The sequence below is a fragment of the Orbicella franksi genome, chromosome 12 (assembly GCF_964199315.1).
Source record: "Orbicella franksi chromosome 12, jaOrbFran1.1, whole genome shotgun sequence".
Lineage (NCBI taxonomy): Eukaryota > Metazoa > Cnidaria > Anthozoa > Scleractinia > Merulinidae > Orbicella > Orbicella franksi.
The window spans coordinates 3,374,406-3,395,069 of record NC_138156.1 but is presented as its reverse complement, the minus strand read 5'-3'; the positions used below and the strand labels follow the sequence as shown (position 1 = coordinate 3,395,069).

Here is a 20,664-nt window from a genome sequence, read left to right as displayed (position 1 = left end):
GTTCAGAAAACGAAAAATGATCGTGACGCAGGACTTAGAGAAAGTCTAATTAGATACATGCGTTTCCTTTTGAAAATAATAAAGTATGTGGGTAACCTGGTTACTTGCAGTTATTCGTAAAATATGTTAAACAATTTAAATGTTAAAGCGAATACAGATAAGCTTGACATCAAGCGAGAGGTGTTTAACCAGTCTGGCCAATATAGGCGGTAAAGAGACCGTAGAATCGTTTAGCTTTCAGGTAAGTACAAAAATCTTCTAGGTTTACTCTTGATAACTGACAGAAAACTAACAAGAACTGATTGGTCCTGATTAGCAGCGAGTGGATAGGAGAAAAGGGAAATTAATGTGACAAAAATGCTAAAATGAAACTGCGCGAATATTCTAAGCTACTTAGTGCTTGGGCAGCCTTCTAGATCTAACAGAAGTTACTGAACAACTTCAGCAGTAGTTAACGTAAGCACATTACGTTTTGTGATGCCTTGGGCCAGTAACAAAGGAACTTCTTCGTAGAAAGCTGATCGATCGCAACACGCTTACATTTGGTCAGGTCTAACAAATTACTACGTGGACTAGTTAATAAGTCACGCAAATTTTCCTGTCGAACATGGACATTTTAGTAGTTAAAAATAATATAAGTTGTGTTAAAGGATACGATCTACCAACTGGTTTTATCTACTATTTAGTTTCAGAGATTATAAGGCGAAGAATGCATCACGCTATTGTTGTGTTGTTTTTCCTTTGTTTCCACATTTCGTTGAGTGCCGGTAAGTTTTCACCGCTCGCGTTCTCTTTATTCGCCCCAGTCCTTTTTGTAAAAGTTAGGTGCCAGTTGCATCCTAATGAAACTGACTGTAAAAACATCAATTCCGGAAAAACGTTCTGATTGCTATAAACGAAATTCATTTTAAAGTTCGAATACGGTAAAAATGCTAGTTGAACGCCAGACCCCGCGAGAGTTTTACGCCGTTGTTTATCTTGCAGTCTTAACTTTTTCTCTCGGACCCTCTTACAGTGATAACAGAAAATGTGTATCGACATCACGGTCTCTTGGTATCGACAGATAAATAGATGTATCAGCTTAAATAACTAAAGAGTAGCTTGAATATCAACTCGTTTGCAGAAATCTGCAAGCCTGACCTCCAGCCCTCGAGTAAATGCAGTGAGTGGAAAGAAGGTGGATACTGCACAGGGTCTTGGGAGAGTACCTATTATATGAAAACAAATTGCTACTCTACTTGTCGTGGTTGTCAAGGTAACGAAAACCCTATAAAGTCTCCAACCATCCTGTTCAGTCTTAGACGTTCGCTTTTCTCCCTGTCCGCGCGAAGTCTGGGAAGGAGTGGGAGAGTGCTTTTCCGTGACGACACCCTTATACACAAAGGACTCGCCCTTGATTCGCTCTGAGCCGAGAACGCTTCGTATAGGCTTGTCCCCAATCGCATATCAAATGCATGCTTTAGACCACTTGGCTTTTTCAAAAAAAAAAAACATACTTATTCATAAGTCTTCACAAAAAATTTAACATCGTAAAGCATACAAGGTTGTTGCTTTCTTTCTTCAGGATTTTTTTCCGAGGAAATTACAGGAAATTACCATCCCCTGTATCGGTTTTACAACTGGCGACACCTTAACTATCTTTCAAGGTTCCTTTCTTTCATATAAACTCATTTTTTTCCTTTTCAGGCCCCAACTACTGAGTCTCGTGAACATCGAACCAAGTCCAGTTGCAGCTGATGGAAGTTTCGACAGTGTTTCGTGAATACGGCTTGTATCGTATAGTTGTTACTCCTAAAGCTGATGTCTTGAAAGACAGAGATGTTTTACAAAGCTTCAATCATGGACAAAAGTCCTGAGACAAATTTGCACTTTTAGCGCTTTTGCACACACGCCAGACGCGAATACAACTTCACCCGCCTAGCCTCTCCCCCCACTCCACATACAATGTTGAAAACTAGTACCCGTAATATTTCTCCTTACTTTCGACATTGTTTTGAGTGGGGAGGGGGGAGGGGGGGCAGCAACGCGTTTTAAAAGGATAGCAATGCTTTTTCAAACTTCAGTTGTAAAATACAGATAATTCGTTGCATTACATCAGTGTCCCAAAAATTTTTGTCCATGATTGCAATTTACTAATCCGCTAAATGCAGTCTTTATGCCAGGGTTTGAATATAGTAATAAAGAAACTTAAAACTGTCGAAAGCTAATGCTTTAATACGTAACAGTAGTTTTGCCAGTGCACGGCTCAGAACGTGCAACAAGATCACACAATAAAATTATGAGTTCAAGCTCTACTGACTCATTTGAATAGTCGGAGTTTCCAAGAATACAGTCCTCTTGAAGCGCAGAAAAAAAAATTGAGAATAAAAACAATGTTAGGAATCCCGGACAAGGTCTCCAAACACAATTTTGTCAGTACTTCAGAGCGAGTCTGTGTAGTCAGTGTAGACGCAGTGACCTCATAGTTAATGCGCTCGCCTCTGGATTATCGAGCGGTCGGTGATGAATATCCTACAGTTCATGACAACCTTCTTACGCCCAGTGAAAATCTGCTCGGTTACCTACAGAAGCAGTAGCCGAGCAGAATTTCGCTGCTCAGACAGAATTTGTGCAAGATTTAATTTAGTGAAAAGATCAATAAAACATGCTGTCGTTTCACCAGAAAGAGCATGTCGTCACTACAGTCATATTTTACTTCAGCGTCCACTGCGTTCAAACGTCCTTGAGAGGCCCAGGGTTGAGAAGTACTGCGAGCGGACAGAGATTCACTTTTAAAAAATAAAAGGGAATCTCTCGGATACGTCGGGTAGGTATAGAGATTTCTTAACGTCACAATTAGAGTATTGCCATTAAATAAATGGGATACTTATTCTCTCAAAATGAAGGCAGAGGGCTTTAAGATAAAAAAAATTTACCCAAAATTTAGCCAAAACTCGCTCTAAAAAGAAATAATTCCTTCTCCGGAGGGTCCAAGAACAATATATGTCAATTAATAAAATCAGTCGATCAATCAATCAAACAATCAATCAGTCAATCAATCAATCAATCAATCAATCAAACAAACAATCATTCAATCAGTCAATCAATGAAAAAATCAAACGATCAATCAGTCAATCAAACAATTATGAGAAAAGAAGACTGTGTGCACCTCACCTCACTGCAGGTAAAACCCCCTTAGGGGGACTCCCATATAAAAAGGACGGAGTTGCTCGTCGTACCTTTTAGGGTTAAAAAAGCGGATTTGGTACCTCTTAGGGGGGTGCCGCCTCAAAAGGAGCTTTTGCAGCACCTTTTAGGCCAATGAGCCAAAAAAAATAATAACAGGAGATAGTGTGTTGGTACCTCTTAGGGATAAAAACAATTTCAGCGGGAGTCCCCCTCCCCTCCCCCCGGGGTAAAAATCAGCTATCTGCTTGGGTACCTCGCATTTTAAAACAAAATGGCGGACACTAAAACCCGCACGCAAAAAACACGTTAAAATTATTTTGCAAAATTTGCGAATTTATTGAGTTCTATTGAAACTATGCTGACTGCATTGAGTCACATCCAGCTGCTACGTTATGTTGGCCCAGCTGCTGTTGTGTTGGGGGTAGCACCTCAGTATCTTTTGACCTGGGTCGCATGGCGACTTGCCTCTTTGCCATTGCCTCGTCGAGTTTTCCAGCGCGGAGATGAGTTCATGTACGACATGTATCAATCACTCGTCTGCTTCTTCTTTGAGACGTGCACTGGAGCGGAGGTAACAGAACTCAGGTTTAAAATAGATATTATTGTTGGTTTTGTGTGGTATTAGGCGCGACTTCAATCTTGCTCCACGTAAAAACTTTTGGCCTTTTGCCACGAGGCGTATGGTTGACCTTATGGTCAACCCGAGTCTTACGCTAACTTAAGGAGTAGCGAAGTTTTACATATTTTCTGATCCTTGAAATGTAATGGACTGCCCCTAGCAGCGTTGTTTCTAGAAGAATAGGAACAGACAGCAAGAATTTGTGTGAGATGGTAGTTGGGGTGGGGCGAGGGAGGAGAGACGGGAGTAGGCGGAACCTTGGCGATCAGAACAGGGAGGCTGCAGGAGCTGGGACAGGTCACCTTTAAATGATGTCTAGTTGTTAGAATGTTACCTGTGGGTTGAGAGTGATGGGCCCAGGAAGCAGCTAAATGAAATACTTGAGTATGCAGAGTATGAAGCAAAGGTACAACATGATTTTAACCCTTTCATTTGGAGGAATGGTATACTCCTAATTTCAGCCCCCGGGAGGGGGGGGGGGGAGGGGGGCACTGCCATATATGGGCTATATAGGTATGTGCCGCTGTGAAGGGTATGGTCTTCAAGCAGTTTACTCTAGGATAGGGTATATAAATCAGAGCGTTTGGGTCTAGAATAGGGTATAATTTTTCACAAAACTGACTAGTTGGTTGAAGATTTCATCTAGAGTAAGGAAACCAGGAATTGCCACTCAATAATATAAAAAATCAAATCGGCAAGTTTAAATTTATGCAAATGAGCAAAAACAGTGTCGATAGATGGGGTTATTTGGGGAGTTTACTCTAGTATAGGGTAGCAAAATTCAGCTGAACTAGCTCTGGTATAGGCTAAGGGTTCCAGGGTCCTAGCGACACTTCCCCACCCAGAAATTCCCAAAGTACCCCCCTCCCCTGGGATTTCAGCAGCATCATCATAACATTTATATGCAAGGGTATGCAATAAAACCAGGAACACAAATCAATGCAATCTCCTGTTCCAGCTGGTTTTCAAGTTTGTTGCTGCACTCCTGGTCTTTGTGTATGTGCATTAGGCCATATTCGTATTCTCAGTATTGGACTGGAACTAGCTTGCAAGTGAGGCTAATGCAGGGGAGTCTTTTCAAATGCAAATGACTAGATAATAAATTGCTAAATAATATTTTTTTGGTAGGTCATCTTTTATGGTGATCAAATTCCATGGGACAAACAGGAAAATGTGATTGTAATATGTAATCACCAAAGTTCAGGTAACTTCTGGTTAAATATAGATCAGTTCTGATTATAAACCATATAATGTTATGATGGCCAATTTCCTTTATGGGGCGTGCCTGCAGGGAATAAGACATTGTTGTATTCATCAAAAAAAAAATTATCCAGTCCAAGATGATGAATACAACTACCATGATTCCCTATAGGCGAGTACCATAGAGGGAATGACTTGGCCATTATGGACTTCTCATAAGGGAAATGTGTATAATGCATCTCAGGACTCAAAAAGAACTTGATTCCAGCTTGCCCTTGGGACAGGTAGCTCTAAATTTTTGCTTGCCCTGGGCAAGTCTTAGTTTGTTCTGTTAATGATTTAGTTGGCAGACCACTTGCCTGATCCCTTGCCCATCAGGCAAGTGAGTGTGAAAAGGTACTTGCCCAGAAGGAAAATCTACTTGTCCCGGACAACCGGACGGCACTTTTTTCTAGCCCTGTGTCTGCTGTGTATTCAACACTTGGATTTATGAAAATATTTGGCAGCAAGGATGACGGAGGAACTCAGTTCAATGCTGATTGTATTTTTTGTACAATTGTTATAGTGGACTGGATTGTCTCAGATTTCCTGGCCATCAGACAGGGCTCACTGGGAAGACTTAGATACATTCTGAAGAATGGACTGAAATATTTACCACTGTATGGCTTTTACTTTGCCCAGGTAGCTGTCTTTTGGCAAAAGTCATTTTCGGTGGCCATACTCGTTATAAGTGTTTTCTTATTGTTGTTAGTGCTTTGTATTCTGCATCACTGGATGATGTGCAGTTATAAGTCTTTATTGTATAATAGCATATTATCCTATTTTAGTTTTGACTTTAGAAATTAAACCGAATATTTGTTACATCATACCTGCAGTCAAGTCTTTTGTAGAAAAAGATTAAAATTTCAGCCACATTTGAGGACCAAAAAGAATTCACACAAATTTCCCACTAGCATAGTTTTTGACCAACCCATTCATTTCCAAATCACTTAATTCAATCAATGGCATTTTTTTATGTTCTCTTTTTCAGATTTTGCGTGAGTCAGTAATGTACAGTTTTATAGCTCCTAGCTCAATGTAAAGCTAAAAAAACACAGACAATAAGAATTTACATTCAATCCTGTTCCCTTTTCCAGACTTTGTGAAATTTATGCAGTTTGTTTATTAATCTTGATAATTTTTGTTTGATAGCATGCTTGTATATATGTAAAAAGAAGTGGAGCAAAAGATAAACAGTATATTGCAAGGTATGTGTATGTAATAAATAAGTCAAGTGTCATGAAATAAATTTATATTAATAGCACTAATATTATAAATATATTCAAAAGCATTGTACATCACATCCAGTTGAACAAACTTATAATAAAACTAACATGTAGAAAAACTATAGAAATATGAAAAAAAGATATTGGTTAAAACAGTTAATGACACTAAAAGGAATCAAAAAATATAAAAGTCACTAATTTCATACCCTGTACATAGAATTCAAGACCAAACAATACATTTCTGTGTAATGTCTACATAGTAAACACTTTTTATGTTGTTTCAAAACTCTCCTCTTAGGAAACTTGCAGAAATGAAGGCTCAGCAGATGCCTGTGAGTATCATTTTACATTTATAGTAAATCTAGGCTTAACGTTTGAGAATAAAGATTTTATTTATAACTGGTAATATCTTACTAAAGGAAACAAATTAGGATCTGGCCTCAGCCAATTTAGAAAATGCACAAGTGTTTTCTTAGTGTTTAATTTAGACTACTATATACTTATATATTTGTCTAGTAAATTTAATTATTACTGACAATATGTTAATGTTTCAAATAGTTTTGTTTGAAGAATGATGCTATCTTAGGGATAAAAATGATTACAAGTAATTTGTTTTTTTCTGTAGATGTGGTTGGTCATTTTTCCTGAGGGCACACGATACAATGTAAACAACACAGCAGTGATTGAAAAAAGTCAAGAATTTGCATCTGAAAAAGGTGAAATGTTGTTACATTTAGCAATAGCCTTTGAGTCAATGAGACCTACAAAAGCAGACTTTGCAACAGCCATCTTTAATTCCAAATTTGTAGAGATATAAACCTGCTTCCACTTCTTATGGTCTTCACTCTTTTAAGTATTTTGCTTGCAAAACTTCGAACTCTCTACCTGAGAACTTTAGAATGGAACCTACTTTAACTGGTGTTAAACACCTCGTAAAAACAGTCTCCTTTCAGGTGTAATTGCTGATTACTACACTAATTATTTATTGTATATATTGTAGCCAAACATAATTGTTAGTAGTAGTACCTTTTGTTTCTATATTTGCAATGTTTATTTTCCTCAAAGATATTAGCTTTTTAGCAACCTGTAAATTCGGGTCAAAATTTAACAAATCGACATCAGTTTTCAATGCGTCTGTCCTCTTATTGATGATAAATTGCATCATAACATTGTCAAAGTGGTTCTGCAGTAAACTTTGACAATGTTATGATGAAATTTGTCAATTTGTTTTTTTACAATAACAAGACCCCAAAATTGTCAAATGCTGGGAATAAATGAGGGGAAGAGACGCCGTAAACTTGCTGTAAACAAAGATAAGTGAATTTTATTCAAAATGATGGGGACATTGTCAATAGCTTTTCTCGCTTTTTGATTGGCTACTTAAAAATGTCCATAAAATCTCATTGGTTAAAAAGTTGACAGTTTGACCGCTGAAAGTTGAATTTGAAAGCTTGCATAAATTAAAATTTTATCCATCTGTACTCTTATTAATGATAAAAATGAGCCAATCAGCACATGACAAATTAGACAGTTGTTGTAAAAAAAGTTATGTATGTATGTACGTATATGAGTGTATAATCTAACTTACAGTATTTCTTTGTCAGCAGCATTCAGACTAAGTGTTTCATAAAAACCAAGTAAATAATTTGAAACACTAACAGGCTGGGTCGAAGGACTGTAATTAGCAGCAGTTTAGTGTCAACCCATATGATTTAATCTAGGGTTGATGATTTTACGGCAATTTGCATGCAAAATTAGGTAACTTGTTTACAATTGGTTCATAAACAATGAAAGACTGGGCCTTTGCCAAAAAGCGTGCACAGGTGAATAAATAATACAGTCATGCGCTAAACCGTGAAACCATCCCTTTAATTTGCAAATACAGTGCAAATATTTTATAAATTTCTTCTGCTCTCAGGAAATCGCAGTGATAACACCTTTAACAACATGTAGACAAGCTGTTTAATGGGGCTAAATGTAATTTAGGCAAAGTTTGAGTCAAGCCAATGCTGGCCAGCAGTTAGGTAGTCTATTGATTTTATTTAATACATAATGTCATTATTTTTTATTTCCACAGGTCTCCCAGTCTTGTCGCACGTGCTCACCCCGAGAACAAAAGCCACTGAAGTTAGTATATACTGTGACCTACATCAATGTAATTGAAGAACTGCCCACCATAGAGTCTCCAGATTAATATTAACAGAATTATGATAAGCTTATTTTTGATGTGGTATTATTATCATGGGAGAAGTGTTAATTTTTTATGGATTCCTCTCATGTTATCTTTAAGGCCAGCTTTGAGGTTTTGTCTTCTGACTATTTGGATGCAGTCTATGACCTTACCATTGCCTACAGCAATGTGAGTGAGAGTCCTGTGCCTCGTAAACCAGCCCCAAGTATGACAGGTAAGCTTGTGTGATGTCAAAAAGTGCCAATAACAGTTATTGTGATTGTAACCAAGTCCAGCATCATCCAGGGAGAGTAGAAATATTCCTAGTCGCTTAATGCCACTGAAAAAAACCAGAGGTGAGTACTGGATTATATGGCCACTGGGCCTAAATTCAGACCCTTTACTGAGTAACGTTTGACTTCTTGTCTTTTAGATTTCCTTGTTTCTCGTGGTCAGCAAGTCCATGTGTACTGCCGTAGGCACGCGGCACATGATATTCCTAAGGTCAGTGCTTCAAGTTTTGTCAAGTGTTATTAGTTAACAGTTATCAACCACTGTCACCGACACTGAGGTGAATAATTGTTTTTGTGCGCACCACACAAGTTGAATAATCAGCTTCGTTTATCGATAAAATTTGCCACTTGGTAACCAAAGCAAAATGGAAAGCCATGTTGTTTTTCTCTGTTTGCTCAGAGGTGAAAAGTACTTGCTACTTTTTAATTCACCTCGAAGCTAGCCAATCAGAACTATTCACTTGTGTGGTATGTACTAATAACTGATTTTATGTTCATCCTAATGGGGAGTAACATTTCACACTACGTTATCTTCTTTCAAGCTTTGTTTACCTGACTCAAGTATTTCACGTTTCAGTAAATGCAAGATACTCAACCATTGCTGACAGTTCTCTTTTATTTTAGGATAATGAAGGAAGAAAAGATTGGATTCATGAAACCTTTGTGCAAAAAGACAGGTAACTTGATGAGAAGGCGGATGGCTTTCTCAATTTCTGATGTTCTTTTACTGTGACTTCTCAAACTGATTTCTCCTGCATTGTGTCTTATTTCTCAGTGTTTAAAAATGCAATGAAACACTTCTATCGCGTTTGATATATTACGTCAAAATGAAGTCCTTTTAACTGTGGCAAATTTACATGAAATACTGTGTGCATTAAACATGTAGCCTGGCAGTTGTCAGAAAGTAAGGTAAAATATGTATGTTACAGATTTATAAGAAAATGTTTCTTTTGATTTTTCTTTTCCAGAATTCTAAACAAGTTCTATAATGACGGTGGTAAAATGCCTGGTGTGCCACGGAAAAGGAGGTTACCGTGGTCTAGAACTTTCCCCTACTTTGTGTTTTGGATGGCAGCATTACTTCCCTTTCTTGCGACTAAATGGGGACGATCAGCTTACTGGAAAATGTGGCTTGTGTCAAGTTTTGGAACAGTGTCCTACATGTTGTTGTTGTTTGGGAAAGTACAAGGGTGATGAATGGAGATGGAAGATGCATTGTTAACAGGCGGGATGATACCAGATACCAGATTGTGAATGATTGCTAATTAGAATTCCTGTAAATGGGACTCATTTTACCTGTAATTTGGTTAAGCCAGGCTTAAACAGATTGTCGAAGTGTCCTATTTGGTGCAAGTTTGCTTTAAGTAAAATTCTCAACCCTTCCGTCACACATAGCAGCACATCATGCCTCTCACTCACTTCTAGTCTCTGATCATAGCCACGAGTGTGTCGCACTGCACCTCAACCATTTTCCGACAATTGTGACTGCACCAGAATGAACGTGGCGGGATTCAAGCCAGTCTCACTTGCCTTGTTTAGTTGAAATTCATCATTCTGTGGTCTACATGTATAATGCACCTCAACTTGGTGAAAACATGTTCTGCTCCGATTGCTAAGTCACTGTTTCTGCAATTTTTGCAGCCAGTAGTTTAACCTTTACATTGAAAAAATGGGTACAAACACCATTCAATAAGGAAATTCCATTTTCTGGTCTGGGCTAAACACTGAACTTACACTAAAATTATTTTTAATTGCTCCCCTGCCGTTCCAATAATGTATCAGTAGGCAGCCCCCCGATTGCACACTTAATTGATGCCGTCGCCATCCTCCTCATACCAACTATAAGAGCAGACCCATATTATCCCTTGGTGACCTTTACCAACTCGAGAGTGTTTAATTACTATGTTTTATTCTACAATGCAAGAAAGTAATATGTTCAAAATGTCTTTTGTACACAACTTAACACAAACATGTTTAGTACTAAACTACTAGCTGGCAGCTAATAATGATATTACTAATTTACAATGACTGAAACTGTTTATAGACACCAAACTTGTTAATTTTATGAAACTTACAGGTATACTCACAAAAAAAAGAAAAATACAACTTGTATTATGAATGCCAATAAGCAGTGGCCAAGGAAAACTATTCCGTCCATTTCGCACCAACAAAATCACGTTGGGAAATATTTTCCTCCTTTGTATGGATTTAGTATTGCACGTGAAATGTTGCCAAAAGGGGTGCAAGACATCTGTAGTACACATGAAAAAATAACATAAATAAGAATAGGAACCCAAAAAATATATTTGACATCTCTGGTCAGTTTCCTCTGCACAAAAAAAAAACAATATTTAATGAAATAGGGGTCTCCTTGCAGGGTCTCCAAGGAAGAGGCCTGAGAGTGCTTCAAAAGGTGAATACAGATAACTGATGTAAATTATTCTTATGAAGTTGCTTTCCAGCACGAGGGTCAAGCCTTTAAAATGGGCAAGCAAAGAGCAGGGTTTTTTGTCCACAAATAGGTAAAGAGAAACAATTACGTTGCTCACTCGTCATGCTTTGCACTATGCTCAGCTAAGTTACCCTTTTTCCTCCAATTTGTTAGTCAGACCCTCTGTGGTAAATGTAGAATAAAGCAATGCAAGATTAACCATAAGATCTCCAACGGTAACTTACTGTGCTTACTGGATAAGTCTGAGCTCTTCAAAGGAAATGACAATTATTAGAGATTGTGCACTAATTAAAAGGATGTCCAGTTATGTTACTCTGGTAGTTACCACTTGCATTGTTCTGCTGACTAAAATGATTGGGGGGTCTTGGTAACCTCTTGTTAGTTCCGACTGAGATTCATTAGCATTACCAATGAAACATAACCTGGAATAAAGTTGGAGGCAAGTCAGACTTGTGGGGCACAAACTCCTGGTAAATGCCGCAGCCTATCAAGAAGAAGGTGATGTTCCTGATCAGTCTTTTCTTCGCCTTATTCTTGTGTTGTTGGGGGCTTTGTTCCACTTCTGTTTGGCAACTTCTCGGTCACTGAAGGGCTAAGTGGAGAAATGTAATTACATTTTAGAACAAGACTCAAGGTCAGGGGGGTTTTTGTAATCCTGGCAACCACAAAACAGATATAACACACATTACACCCAAAATAAAGAGCAGAAGGCATCTTTAGACCGGCTTTTACCCAGGATTTGAAAAGTGGGCATTTAGAATTCGGTACATGGTTTCAGCTCAAACAAAGCAACATGAAAACAAAAAATTTTCACAACAAAGTGGATGTGTATATGTAGACACCCATCTGGCTAGAAGCCTCCCTGTCTTTAGGTGATCCCATTATGAGTAAGGCCACTCAAAGACCCTGGCAAACATAATTATGTATGCCCGGGGATTATTTCTCAAATTTGCAAAAAAATATATATTGGTTCATGAGTGGTTTACTGCCCCAGGGTCAAGACTGGCATGAAAGAAACAAATCGTTTCCACATGCAAGATCAAAATCATCCACAATATAATGCAGGCATCAGCAGCTATCCCATGGGATTGAGCAATGTGCAAACCAACAGAACGTCCTACATTCCATCCACAAACATAATGTCAGTATTAGATTCAACCATAGTTACATGTAGTAGTGGAGTCTCCTCTACTAACCACGATTAAACAATTAAGCAGAAATGCAACAGCATTGCTGTTGGACCAGTCAAATATGTGGCAGAAAATCAGCAGCAGATTCTTGCATCAATGGCATGGCAAAAATGCAATGTATGAACTGCACCTTAGCCTTTTCCAGGCATTTGGTTAATTGGTGAGCTCAAGCGGCTTGAAGAATGGTATTAGGATAAAGGTGACATGTCTGCTTTTGAAAATGTATTTTTCTACAAAATGCCGCAAAATTTTGCAAAAGCAGTTATCAGTGTTTTCCTTTTTTGCTGATAATCCGAGGAAAATCAAATTTTGAGGCACATTTCTGGTCAACGTCAGAACACTTTAATGGTCGCTCCAACCCCGAAGTGGGGTTTATTTGTTGTGGCTGCCCTGACAAATACTTTTAGTCCACCCGGTCAACCCCATGGGATGATCAGTGATACCAGTGTTCTTCTCAAAGACACTAACCTAGAAGTCTTAAAGGAGGGGTACATGTAACTTGCAAGAAGGGGGGGGGGGGGGTGGGTGAGGAAGCGTGTTTCTTCAATACAGCCAGAGAGTTCAACCAGTCCCTTGCATGCCTGGTGTGTTTCTGAAACACTTCAGCAGTCTAAATTTTCCTTACCAAGATAGCAAGGCAGTCGGTTGTCATAAAGAATCTTTAAAGAGATGCCTCTTCTAACCTAGTGGTTATCTCATCGGCGCCTGACTGTTCTCCAGCTTGTTGTGCGGTTGACTCTCTTGATGTCTGCGGTTGTGTGGTATCAACATTTGTGGTCTCTTCTGGCGTGGAATGTCCAGTTTCGGATCGGTTTTCGCCATTATCTCTCTTATCACTTGCTGTGGAATCTACTGTTTGAGTAGGAGAGGTTGAAATTGATCTTGATGAAGCAGGAATGCGGATTCCAGCGACACCTTTGCTTTCCACATCTTTCTTATCTCTTTTGATTCTTCTCCTTCTACCTGGTTCATTCTTGCGTGTTTGAAACATATTTTCAAAATCTACCACGTAGAGAAACCCTGCGATGAGAAGTGTACAAGATCTCTGTCCGCTTTTGAAAGCTTTTTCCACCTCGAGTGAAGTCTTCTCATCGTACGACCACCATCCATTTCGACCTTCATAATACCAAACAAAGTCGTCCGCGTCTGTTTCATCGTCAGTTTTCTCCTTTGTTTTCGTCGCTTTTTCCTCTTTATTCGCTTTGTCTACGACTTTAATTAGTGTCGGATTCTCAAGGTAGTCTGCAGCAAGAGAATGACGGCATAAAGCGCATTTTCGGCTGCGCAAAACGACTCCTTTAATGCACAAAAAGCAGAAGATATGGCCACATGGAAGCTTCACTGGGTAGAAACACGGTTGCAGACAAACCGGGCAATCGGGGTTGTAATCGAGTTCTTCGACCGTTTGAACTACCTCATCTTCGGTAAATTCTGTAAAGAGAAGAAGAAGGCATTCTTAAAATAAAGAAAGCACAAAATCAAATGTGGTTTGTAGCGAAAGCTGGTGGCTGTTTTGAGCAGCTGCACGGCGCGCAGAAGAATCGATCCTTATTGAAAATAAAATTCACTGACCCTCGCTCGATGCTTTTTCCTTGTCTTCTAAGGACGGTGGGGTTTCCACAGGGCTTTCAGCCGTATTCACTGTTGCTTCAGCCATGAAGACTGTAAATAATATTGCAGCGTTCACTCACTTCAGCTGAAGTGCTCTGAGGAAATGTTGTTCGTACCCAGTCCAAAATTGTTGTGAAGGCACAGGACACCCACATGCGGATCAAGTTCACTGGCCTGTGCAAGTGGCTGTCTAGCCAGTGAGTCTTGTTCATGTATATCGCTAAGAAGGTCAAATTGAATTGATTTTGGCTAGTAAATATTAAGCTTTACTCGTTAAAACTATAGGCCTAGAAAAAAATTGAAAACCGGTGCAAGTGTTTGGCGTGGGCCCTACAACCGACTATGTAGGCGAGGTTCACCTTAGAGACAAACTGAACTTCGGTGATTTAGAGTTTTTCTAGCCCAACATACATTTTCTGTCAGGATAAGATAAGACAAGAACTTTATTAACGTGTCAAAGTGGCTAGCATACAATGTATACTAAATGGGGTTAATAAAATATGAAATACATGTACGTATGTAAGTGTTTTAAATATATATATATATATATATATATATATATATATATATATATAAAACACTGAAACAATGAGTCATGCAGTAAGGTCAAGTGTTAGTTGTTACATAAAGACCAGTCTCTACAAGTACTGTCCAGCAGGCTTGTGAAATCAACCAATTTGATGCGCTTCTTAAAAGTGTGCAATGATTCAGAAGATCGAATAGATTTGTCGAGTTTGGACCAAATAACAGGGCCTATATTCACATTAAACCTGAAGACTCTAAAATGTTAAGGTCCTTTTGCGTTTTGGACATTTTTTTCTATCCCCAAAAGGTTTTGTATACCGTAAAAGATCGGGCAAATATATATAAAAGTTTGTTCCCCAGCTTTATGTCTTACATTTCTGTTTCGATCTCAGCCTGGTTGTTTTGTTGAGCCGTTACTATTTATAAATCAAGATTTTATTGATTCAGGTTTCGGAAAACATCTGTTACTTCTCGTTGGTTTTCTCTGGTTTTTCGTTGGTTTCACCTTTATGAAGAGATCGAGGAAATCTATATACATAAGATTTCTGGTCACACAAAGATTCATAGCGATCCATGTTCACATACTAAAAATAACGAGTCTCCTGTTGGTCCAGTGTGGTTGGAGCACTTGGCATGGCCTGTGCATGAAAGGCCCTGGGTTCCACTCCTGCCACGTACTTGTGACAACTAATGAATTTTGCATCTCTCTCATTCAATTTTAGTTTCTGAAATTAGTCTCACTTCAAGCAGCTGTATGGCTTGCTTGGTTCAATAAATATGCGGTTTTGCGCTTTCATTTACTTCAACAAGACAATCCAGTTAAATTAAAACCACGTAGGTCGGAGTCAATTGAACCGCAAGAACGTAAAAACTTCAATCTCTTGCCATGTACTCAGGTAAACCCACGCATGTCTACTCGTCGCGGTAAAGCTGTACAGATCGTTTTTTTCTTCGCTCTGTTTGGTTCATATTTACCGCTAAATTGATACACGATCGATGCATGAATATAGCACCGTTTCTTAAGATATTGCTTCTAAACGCGACATCTATCGTACAAATTAAAATTAAATATTTGTCAAGCTGTAATAACTTAGTTTTTACGTTTTAAGCAAATTTGTGTCAAATTGTCACTGATATCTTGGCAAGAGGAAAATGTCATTTGATTATTTAGTTGACTCACCTTTCTGTAGTTACCATAATTTGCAATTCACTTGGCGATAATCAGATTTCTTTTCAGCATATTTAGCGGCAGTGCCAACTACTAACAGAGATCAGTTGACGACCCTGTTTTCAGACACCGCTTTTAATATTGCATGATCGCTGTTTAAAGCGGTTACACTGGCGAAAAGGGAAACAAGCAGTAAACTCCTAAAAGAAAAAACCGAATTGTAACCAATGTTGAACATCAGTGCTAAGCCAAAATTAAAACTTAGTAAAAGATAAACTTGCTTTGTTTTCGGCGACTGTTTCTGTATACGTCAGCGAGCTCTTAAATGGCCAGACTTGTATGTATAATTTAGCGATTCGGGAAGAGTATTGATAAGCTTAGTTTCAAAACAACATTTACTCAAGCATTTCCGCTTTCGGGTTATTACATTACATTATTAGACATTTGTCATTGCAAATTGCAACTCGAGCAAAGAAAGTAATATATCACTATGCTATACTGGGTTTTAAACATTCCATTCGGTTGAACCAGACCTCATGTGGTCATACAATTGAGCCGATAACTTCGAAATTCTGATTGCACCTGCTAACAGCATGCCTTATTCTCTTTTCTGATGTCGATAATTTTAAACTGCATATCAGTTCAAAGTTAATATGCTGCATTATCAGATTGTCTTCCCGGCACTAGTTTAATTTCTAGCGCAGTTTTCAAAGTAGTCGCAGTATAGACATGTGTTTTTTGTCATGCGCAAATTTTCTTCCTGAAAAGGTGAAAAACTAAACATGATAAAAATACGGAAATGGCAAAAAAGGAATAAGCGCCATAAACAAATTTCAAGCGGAGATCGAAAAGATAAGAAGCAAGGCACATTAAATTATTTTTGCCCCAAAGACAATCGTGGTATATATGGCAGTATTTTATTACTTTGTGAATTGTCGAGTCAATACGACATATTAATTTTCACATGAAAGAGGATATAAGAAAATCCCATGTGCCAATCAACTACCTGTTTTTGTGAAAGGTTTCCACTAGCCGCTTTTACGCATTTCTTATTGATCTAAAAATATATCGACGTCAGTTTCTTGAAGTCATCTTACACTCCAATTTAACTCCATATACCTTTCGCGTTGCGCCTATCCTCGCGGCTGGTGTTCTTCAATTTATAAATTTGCATAATTATTCTATCGATAAGTAAATTGATATAATTTGCTGTTATCTGGTGTAGGAAAAGAAAATATTGGAAAATGCACGCACAGAAGCGGCGACAGTCGCTACTCAATAACCGCGCGCGTGTGATTGAGAGTTTTGCTAGCATGCCCTGCGCACTCGCATGCTCGTCGAAAATGTGAAATTAGCAATCTCCCCAGGCTACGCGTATATAAACGGAAAACAGATGCAGCGGAAAATTTCGAAAGTATAGCTGCATGGGAAAATGAGTTGTTTCACTCGCGTCCGTCGCTAGGACGGAGATAGAAACACGAGAGCGGTGTTATTAATCGATGAACTAGGTTGTGTGGTCGTTCGGCTAGCATATGTCACCTCGCTAACTTCACACAAATTCACCGTGAGTCATTTTGACTGTTTGGCAGATAGATGCACGCGGATACACGGTGTTGTTAATGTTGGCTCGAGTACGAATGGATCTCAAGGCCGATAATGGAAAAGTCATTGAACTCTAGTCGAAATTTTAAACTGCCGCCGATTCAGGGAGCTGTTCCAGCGGCGAACATTCTTCGGCAACCGCCAACAACAAGACAAACGTGGCGACAGTCACAAGAGCAAAGACTTTCTTCGGCTGCGTTGCCGAATCATCGATCGCCAATCAAACCACCACGGACGGTTATTCACGTCCCTAAAGACCCATTCCCCGGGCGATACAGAAGTCCGCATGTTAGTCGCAATTTATCGACCGCGGCGACTCAGCCGCGACGCGATTATAAAGCGACGATCTTAAATGAAAAGAACACTGAATCGAAGCTTGAGTTCGCGCCTCTGGGACACCACTTTCCACAATCATACGCTGTGCTACCTCCGATTCAGAAAATTAAAGAACCGCTCGCCAGTGAAACGCAGGGCAAATCGGTTCAAGATAGAGCTTCACGTGGCGAGAAATGGGACAACAACTTAACAGATTCTAGTAAATCCGCTGTGGATAATAGCTTACGAAATGATGACAAACAAAGATGGGAGGTCGCGCGAAAACCTCCAGATAATAGGAAAAGTGGGAATTCAAACACGGATAACTCGCGCTCGACAGTGGAAAAGAACGCTTCCACGAAAAAGAAACTGCGATCTGAGAGTCAGGATAACGAAACTGGAGAGAGGAAACCAAGCGCTACAACTCTATTGTTTCTGAAAGGAAAGCGCAAAGGTCGAAGGGTCGGCGTCTGTCTCGAAAATGAGCCTGCATTGATCAACGTTACCGAACAACTAAAGGAGATTTTCCTTCGCAGAAATATGGAAGAAATGTACCTAATCTAGCTCTATATTTTGACAACTTATGAGCGGACAGGTGCGCGTAGCACAAAAGCTGTGTTTGTTTACAATTTAACACAGTAGAAGCCTGAGCAGGCTCTGGGCCGGCCAGAAATCAGCCGTGCTGAGAAGCGATTTACGATTCGAGGAATAATCTTGACGTGACCTTTTTGAACTCGCAGCTATTGCTGACCATTGCTGAATATGATAGTTTTTCATCGACTGGATCCACGAAAATTCACGTCGCGTCTCGGTCTTGTTCACTTTGGTGCTGCTCAAAAATCTTAAAAGATTATTAAACCCTGTTATTTCCATAACAACTGATAAGTACTTAGCCATGCTGAATTCAGGTTTGCTGGTTTTATTTCTTAGCCTCTGATCGATCCGGCTTATGACACATGTAAATCCGAAAAGAAATTTGCCAGCGTTTCCGGACTGTGAAGCTGTTAACACTGTCCAGAAGTTTCGTTTTACCTGTCGCAGTTTTTCTCTAGATCACAAAGTTTTTTCACCAACGTTTCATTGTAACATTTATTACCTTCTTATAACAAAACAGATCCGGAAGAACGCACGGTACAAAGAGGCTTAAACGATCCGTTTAAGCGTGGAACATCCAGGAAACTGTTTCTTCCCACGCTTTGACATCAGCTACCAGTTGTTCTTAAAAGGCAGGTTGTTTGAAAAAGAAAAATAGCTAAGTTTACCTAAGTTTTTTTTCTTTCGCGAACCTTGTAGTTCCCAGTGGTAGCTTTAATGATGAGGAGTTTGTTCTCTCCAACTTGCAATGCTCTTGAACCGGCCAAAAAGGGCCGCGAAGGGTCAGCCCGAAAAAACCTGATATGTCTGAGAAGTTCGCAACTGATTTCGCCAGGTAACGTTATACGGTCTAATATGGTGTTGCTGGTGAACACACTGAAACAACTACGAGAAGTTAAGCTTTCACTGGGTTTGCCGATTTTCGCAAATGGTTGAAGAGCGAAATTAAAGAAAAGGCTTTGTTATCAAAAATCGGGCGAACTCCTTGACAATGTTATACCATCTTTGCGAGCAGTGCTAACAGAACAATTTTGTTTTACCACTGGGTCGAAGAATGAACAGTCGAGAGTTGTTTTTTTAGTATAAAAACTGACGTGTTTAAATAGTCACTGTCTGTAAATATTTCACAAGATATAAAAACAGATTGAATTAATTGTTAAGGGAAGAATTTCGTTCCTCTCAAAAGTGAAGTCTAAACGAATTGATTTACCTTACGTACGTACATGCGAGAAACACTGTCGAAAATAAAAACAAATATACTTCATCATGTTTATCATGACTTGTTAGTTAACAAATGAAGCATCTTTAATTGCCATAGAGTCACCGCTACATACAGGTCAGTATAAACGTGCTGGGACACAATGTTACGCTCATAATTTAAACTGAAACTAAATTAAATGTCTGAGGACTGAGGGAGATCATATGTTTCGCATTGTTAAGCCACAAAATAATTCCCAGGTTCTGACATTACAAGTCACTTGAAATGCAAGAGAAGACAAAGAGCACTAGAAAATCGGTTTTAGCTGATGGAAATGTGATCGCCATTAACAACTTTGAGTTGCTTTTTGTTTTCGTTTTTATTGTATCTCAGTTTCTTTTTGCGAGAGTAAAAGTCATATTTGAAACAAAAGTATACAGTTGGTGCTGTCAGCTTTAGGCACCGACAGCATTCGGGTTTAATTTCGCTTTTGTTTTTTATCACCTGGTGTTTTTTGTCTTACGGCCGGCGAGTAAACTTAGAGTATTTGGCCGGCAGCAAAGTGCTTTAAGCAAGAAACTAGTCTTGGAAAGAGAGAAAAATCATTTAAAAGAAAGGAAACGCATTCAATCGGTGAGTCAGCAACATTTTGTTTATCTATGACTTTGCACCTTGCTAAAGCTCAGTGACATGAAAACCTCTACCCGGGACTGGGATGAATTAGTCGGTTCACTAGAACACTGCGGGATCAGTTTGACGATGAAGGCAGCGAAAATTAAAGTCCGTTTGCCCAAATCCTCCTTTACTAGTAATGATTGCAATTCTACGCAGCTGGCGCTAAAGGATATTTTTCGGGATTAATGGATGTTCTCACGTTTTTCCGTGAAATGTGAAATGTAAACCGTGAAAGGTGAACCGTGAGTATCCCAACTTTTTTTTCGGCGTGAAATGAGAAATAAACGTTTAGTTCGTTATGGACCGTTATCTTCACAGTGATAATTGTTATCTTGCCCTGAATGCAAAACACTTAGCTCATGCAGTTAGTTTTACATTAATTCTAGTTACTGCGATAAATCAAGTTCTGATTCGGTTTATGGATTTTACAAGCTGTTGAGTTAAAAAACATGACTTGATTTTCGCCCACCAATTATCAAACACGGTAACGTGGGTAAACATCGGTAAAACGACAGGCTTTGCCACCAGAGCTCGTTTTTCCGGTCTTCGTCAGACGTTGTGACAAGCTAGAAAACATTGATTGAGGTTTTATTGAGGAAACCAGAACTGAAGATATGGT

At 39.1% G+C, this 20,664-nt stretch overlaps 4 protein-coding genes across 6 annotated transcripts; 3 read left to right on the top strand and 1 right to left on the bottom strand.

Moving 5' to 3' along the window:
* The first annotated feature begins 84 nt into the window (after nt 1-84).
* LOC145464197 (uncharacterized) lies at nt 85-2,663 on the top strand. 2 transcript variants are annotated; one of them, XR_014041405.1, is made up of 4 exons: nt 85-241; nt 687-767; nt 1,124-1,255; nt 1,687-2,663. XR_014041405.1 is itself a non-coding variant. In XM_081448006.1 (3 exons), the coding sequence occupies exons 1-3, from the start codon at nt 608-610 to the stop codon at nt 1,698-1,700; spliced, it is 306 nt and encodes a 101-aa protein (XP_081304132.1). In that variant the 5' UTR covers nt 258-607; the 3' UTR covers nt 1,701-2,663. The 2 variants fall into 2 exon arrangements, 1 of the variants encoding a protein (XP_081304132.1); XM_081448006.1 differs by lacking the exon at nt 85-241 and having other exon boundaries at nt 258-767.
* Nucleotides 2,664-2,682: 19 nt separating this feature from the next.
* Nucleotides 2,683-10,508, top strand: LOC145464195 (1-acyl-sn-glycerol-3-phosphate acyltransferase epsilon-like). Its single transcript, XM_081448003.1, has 11 exons — nt 2,683-3,739; nt 4,916-4,991; nt 5,553-5,668; nt 6,179-6,234; nt 6,551-6,584; nt 6,878-6,968; nt 8,330-8,379; nt 8,543-8,657; nt 8,856-8,926; nt 9,340-9,392; nt 9,684-10,508. Exons 1-11 carry the CDS (start codon nt 3,524-3,526, stop codon nt 9,907-9,909), a joined length of 1,104 nt encoding a protein of 367 aa, XP_081304129.1. The 5' UTR covers nt 2,683-3,523; the 3' UTR covers nt 9,910-10,508.
* A 94-nt stretch (nt 10,509-10,602) lies between these two features.
* On the bottom strand, nt 10,603-14,350 carry LOC145464196 (E3 ubiquitin-protein ligase rnf146-like). Of its 2 annotated transcripts, none has more exons than XM_081448004.1 (3): nt 13,930-14,350; nt 13,041-13,788; nt 10,603-11,759 (listed from the first exon to the last, which is right to left on the bottom strand). In XM_081448004.1, exons 1-3 carry the CDS (start codon nt 14,012-14,014, stop codon nt 11,696-11,698), a joined length of 897 nt encoding a protein of 298 aa, XP_081304130.1. In that variant the 5' UTR covers nt 14,015-14,350; the 3' UTR covers nt 10,603-11,695. The 2 variants fall into 2 exon arrangements, with proteins under 2 accessions (XP_081304130.1, XP_081304131.1); XM_081448005.1 differs by having other exon boundaries at nt 12,983-13,788; nt 13,930-14,347.
* Nucleotides 14,351-16,835: 2,485 nt separating this feature from the next.
* On the top strand, nt 16,836-20,386 carry LOC145464055 (uncharacterized). The gene has a single exon (XM_081447871.1). It carries the CDS (start codon nt 17,318-17,320, stop codon nt 18,140-18,142), a length of 825 nt encoding a protein of 274 aa, XP_081303997.1. The 5' UTR covers nt 16,836-17,317; the 3' UTR covers nt 18,143-20,386.
* The last annotated feature ends 278 nt before the right edge of the window (nt 20,387-20,664 follow it).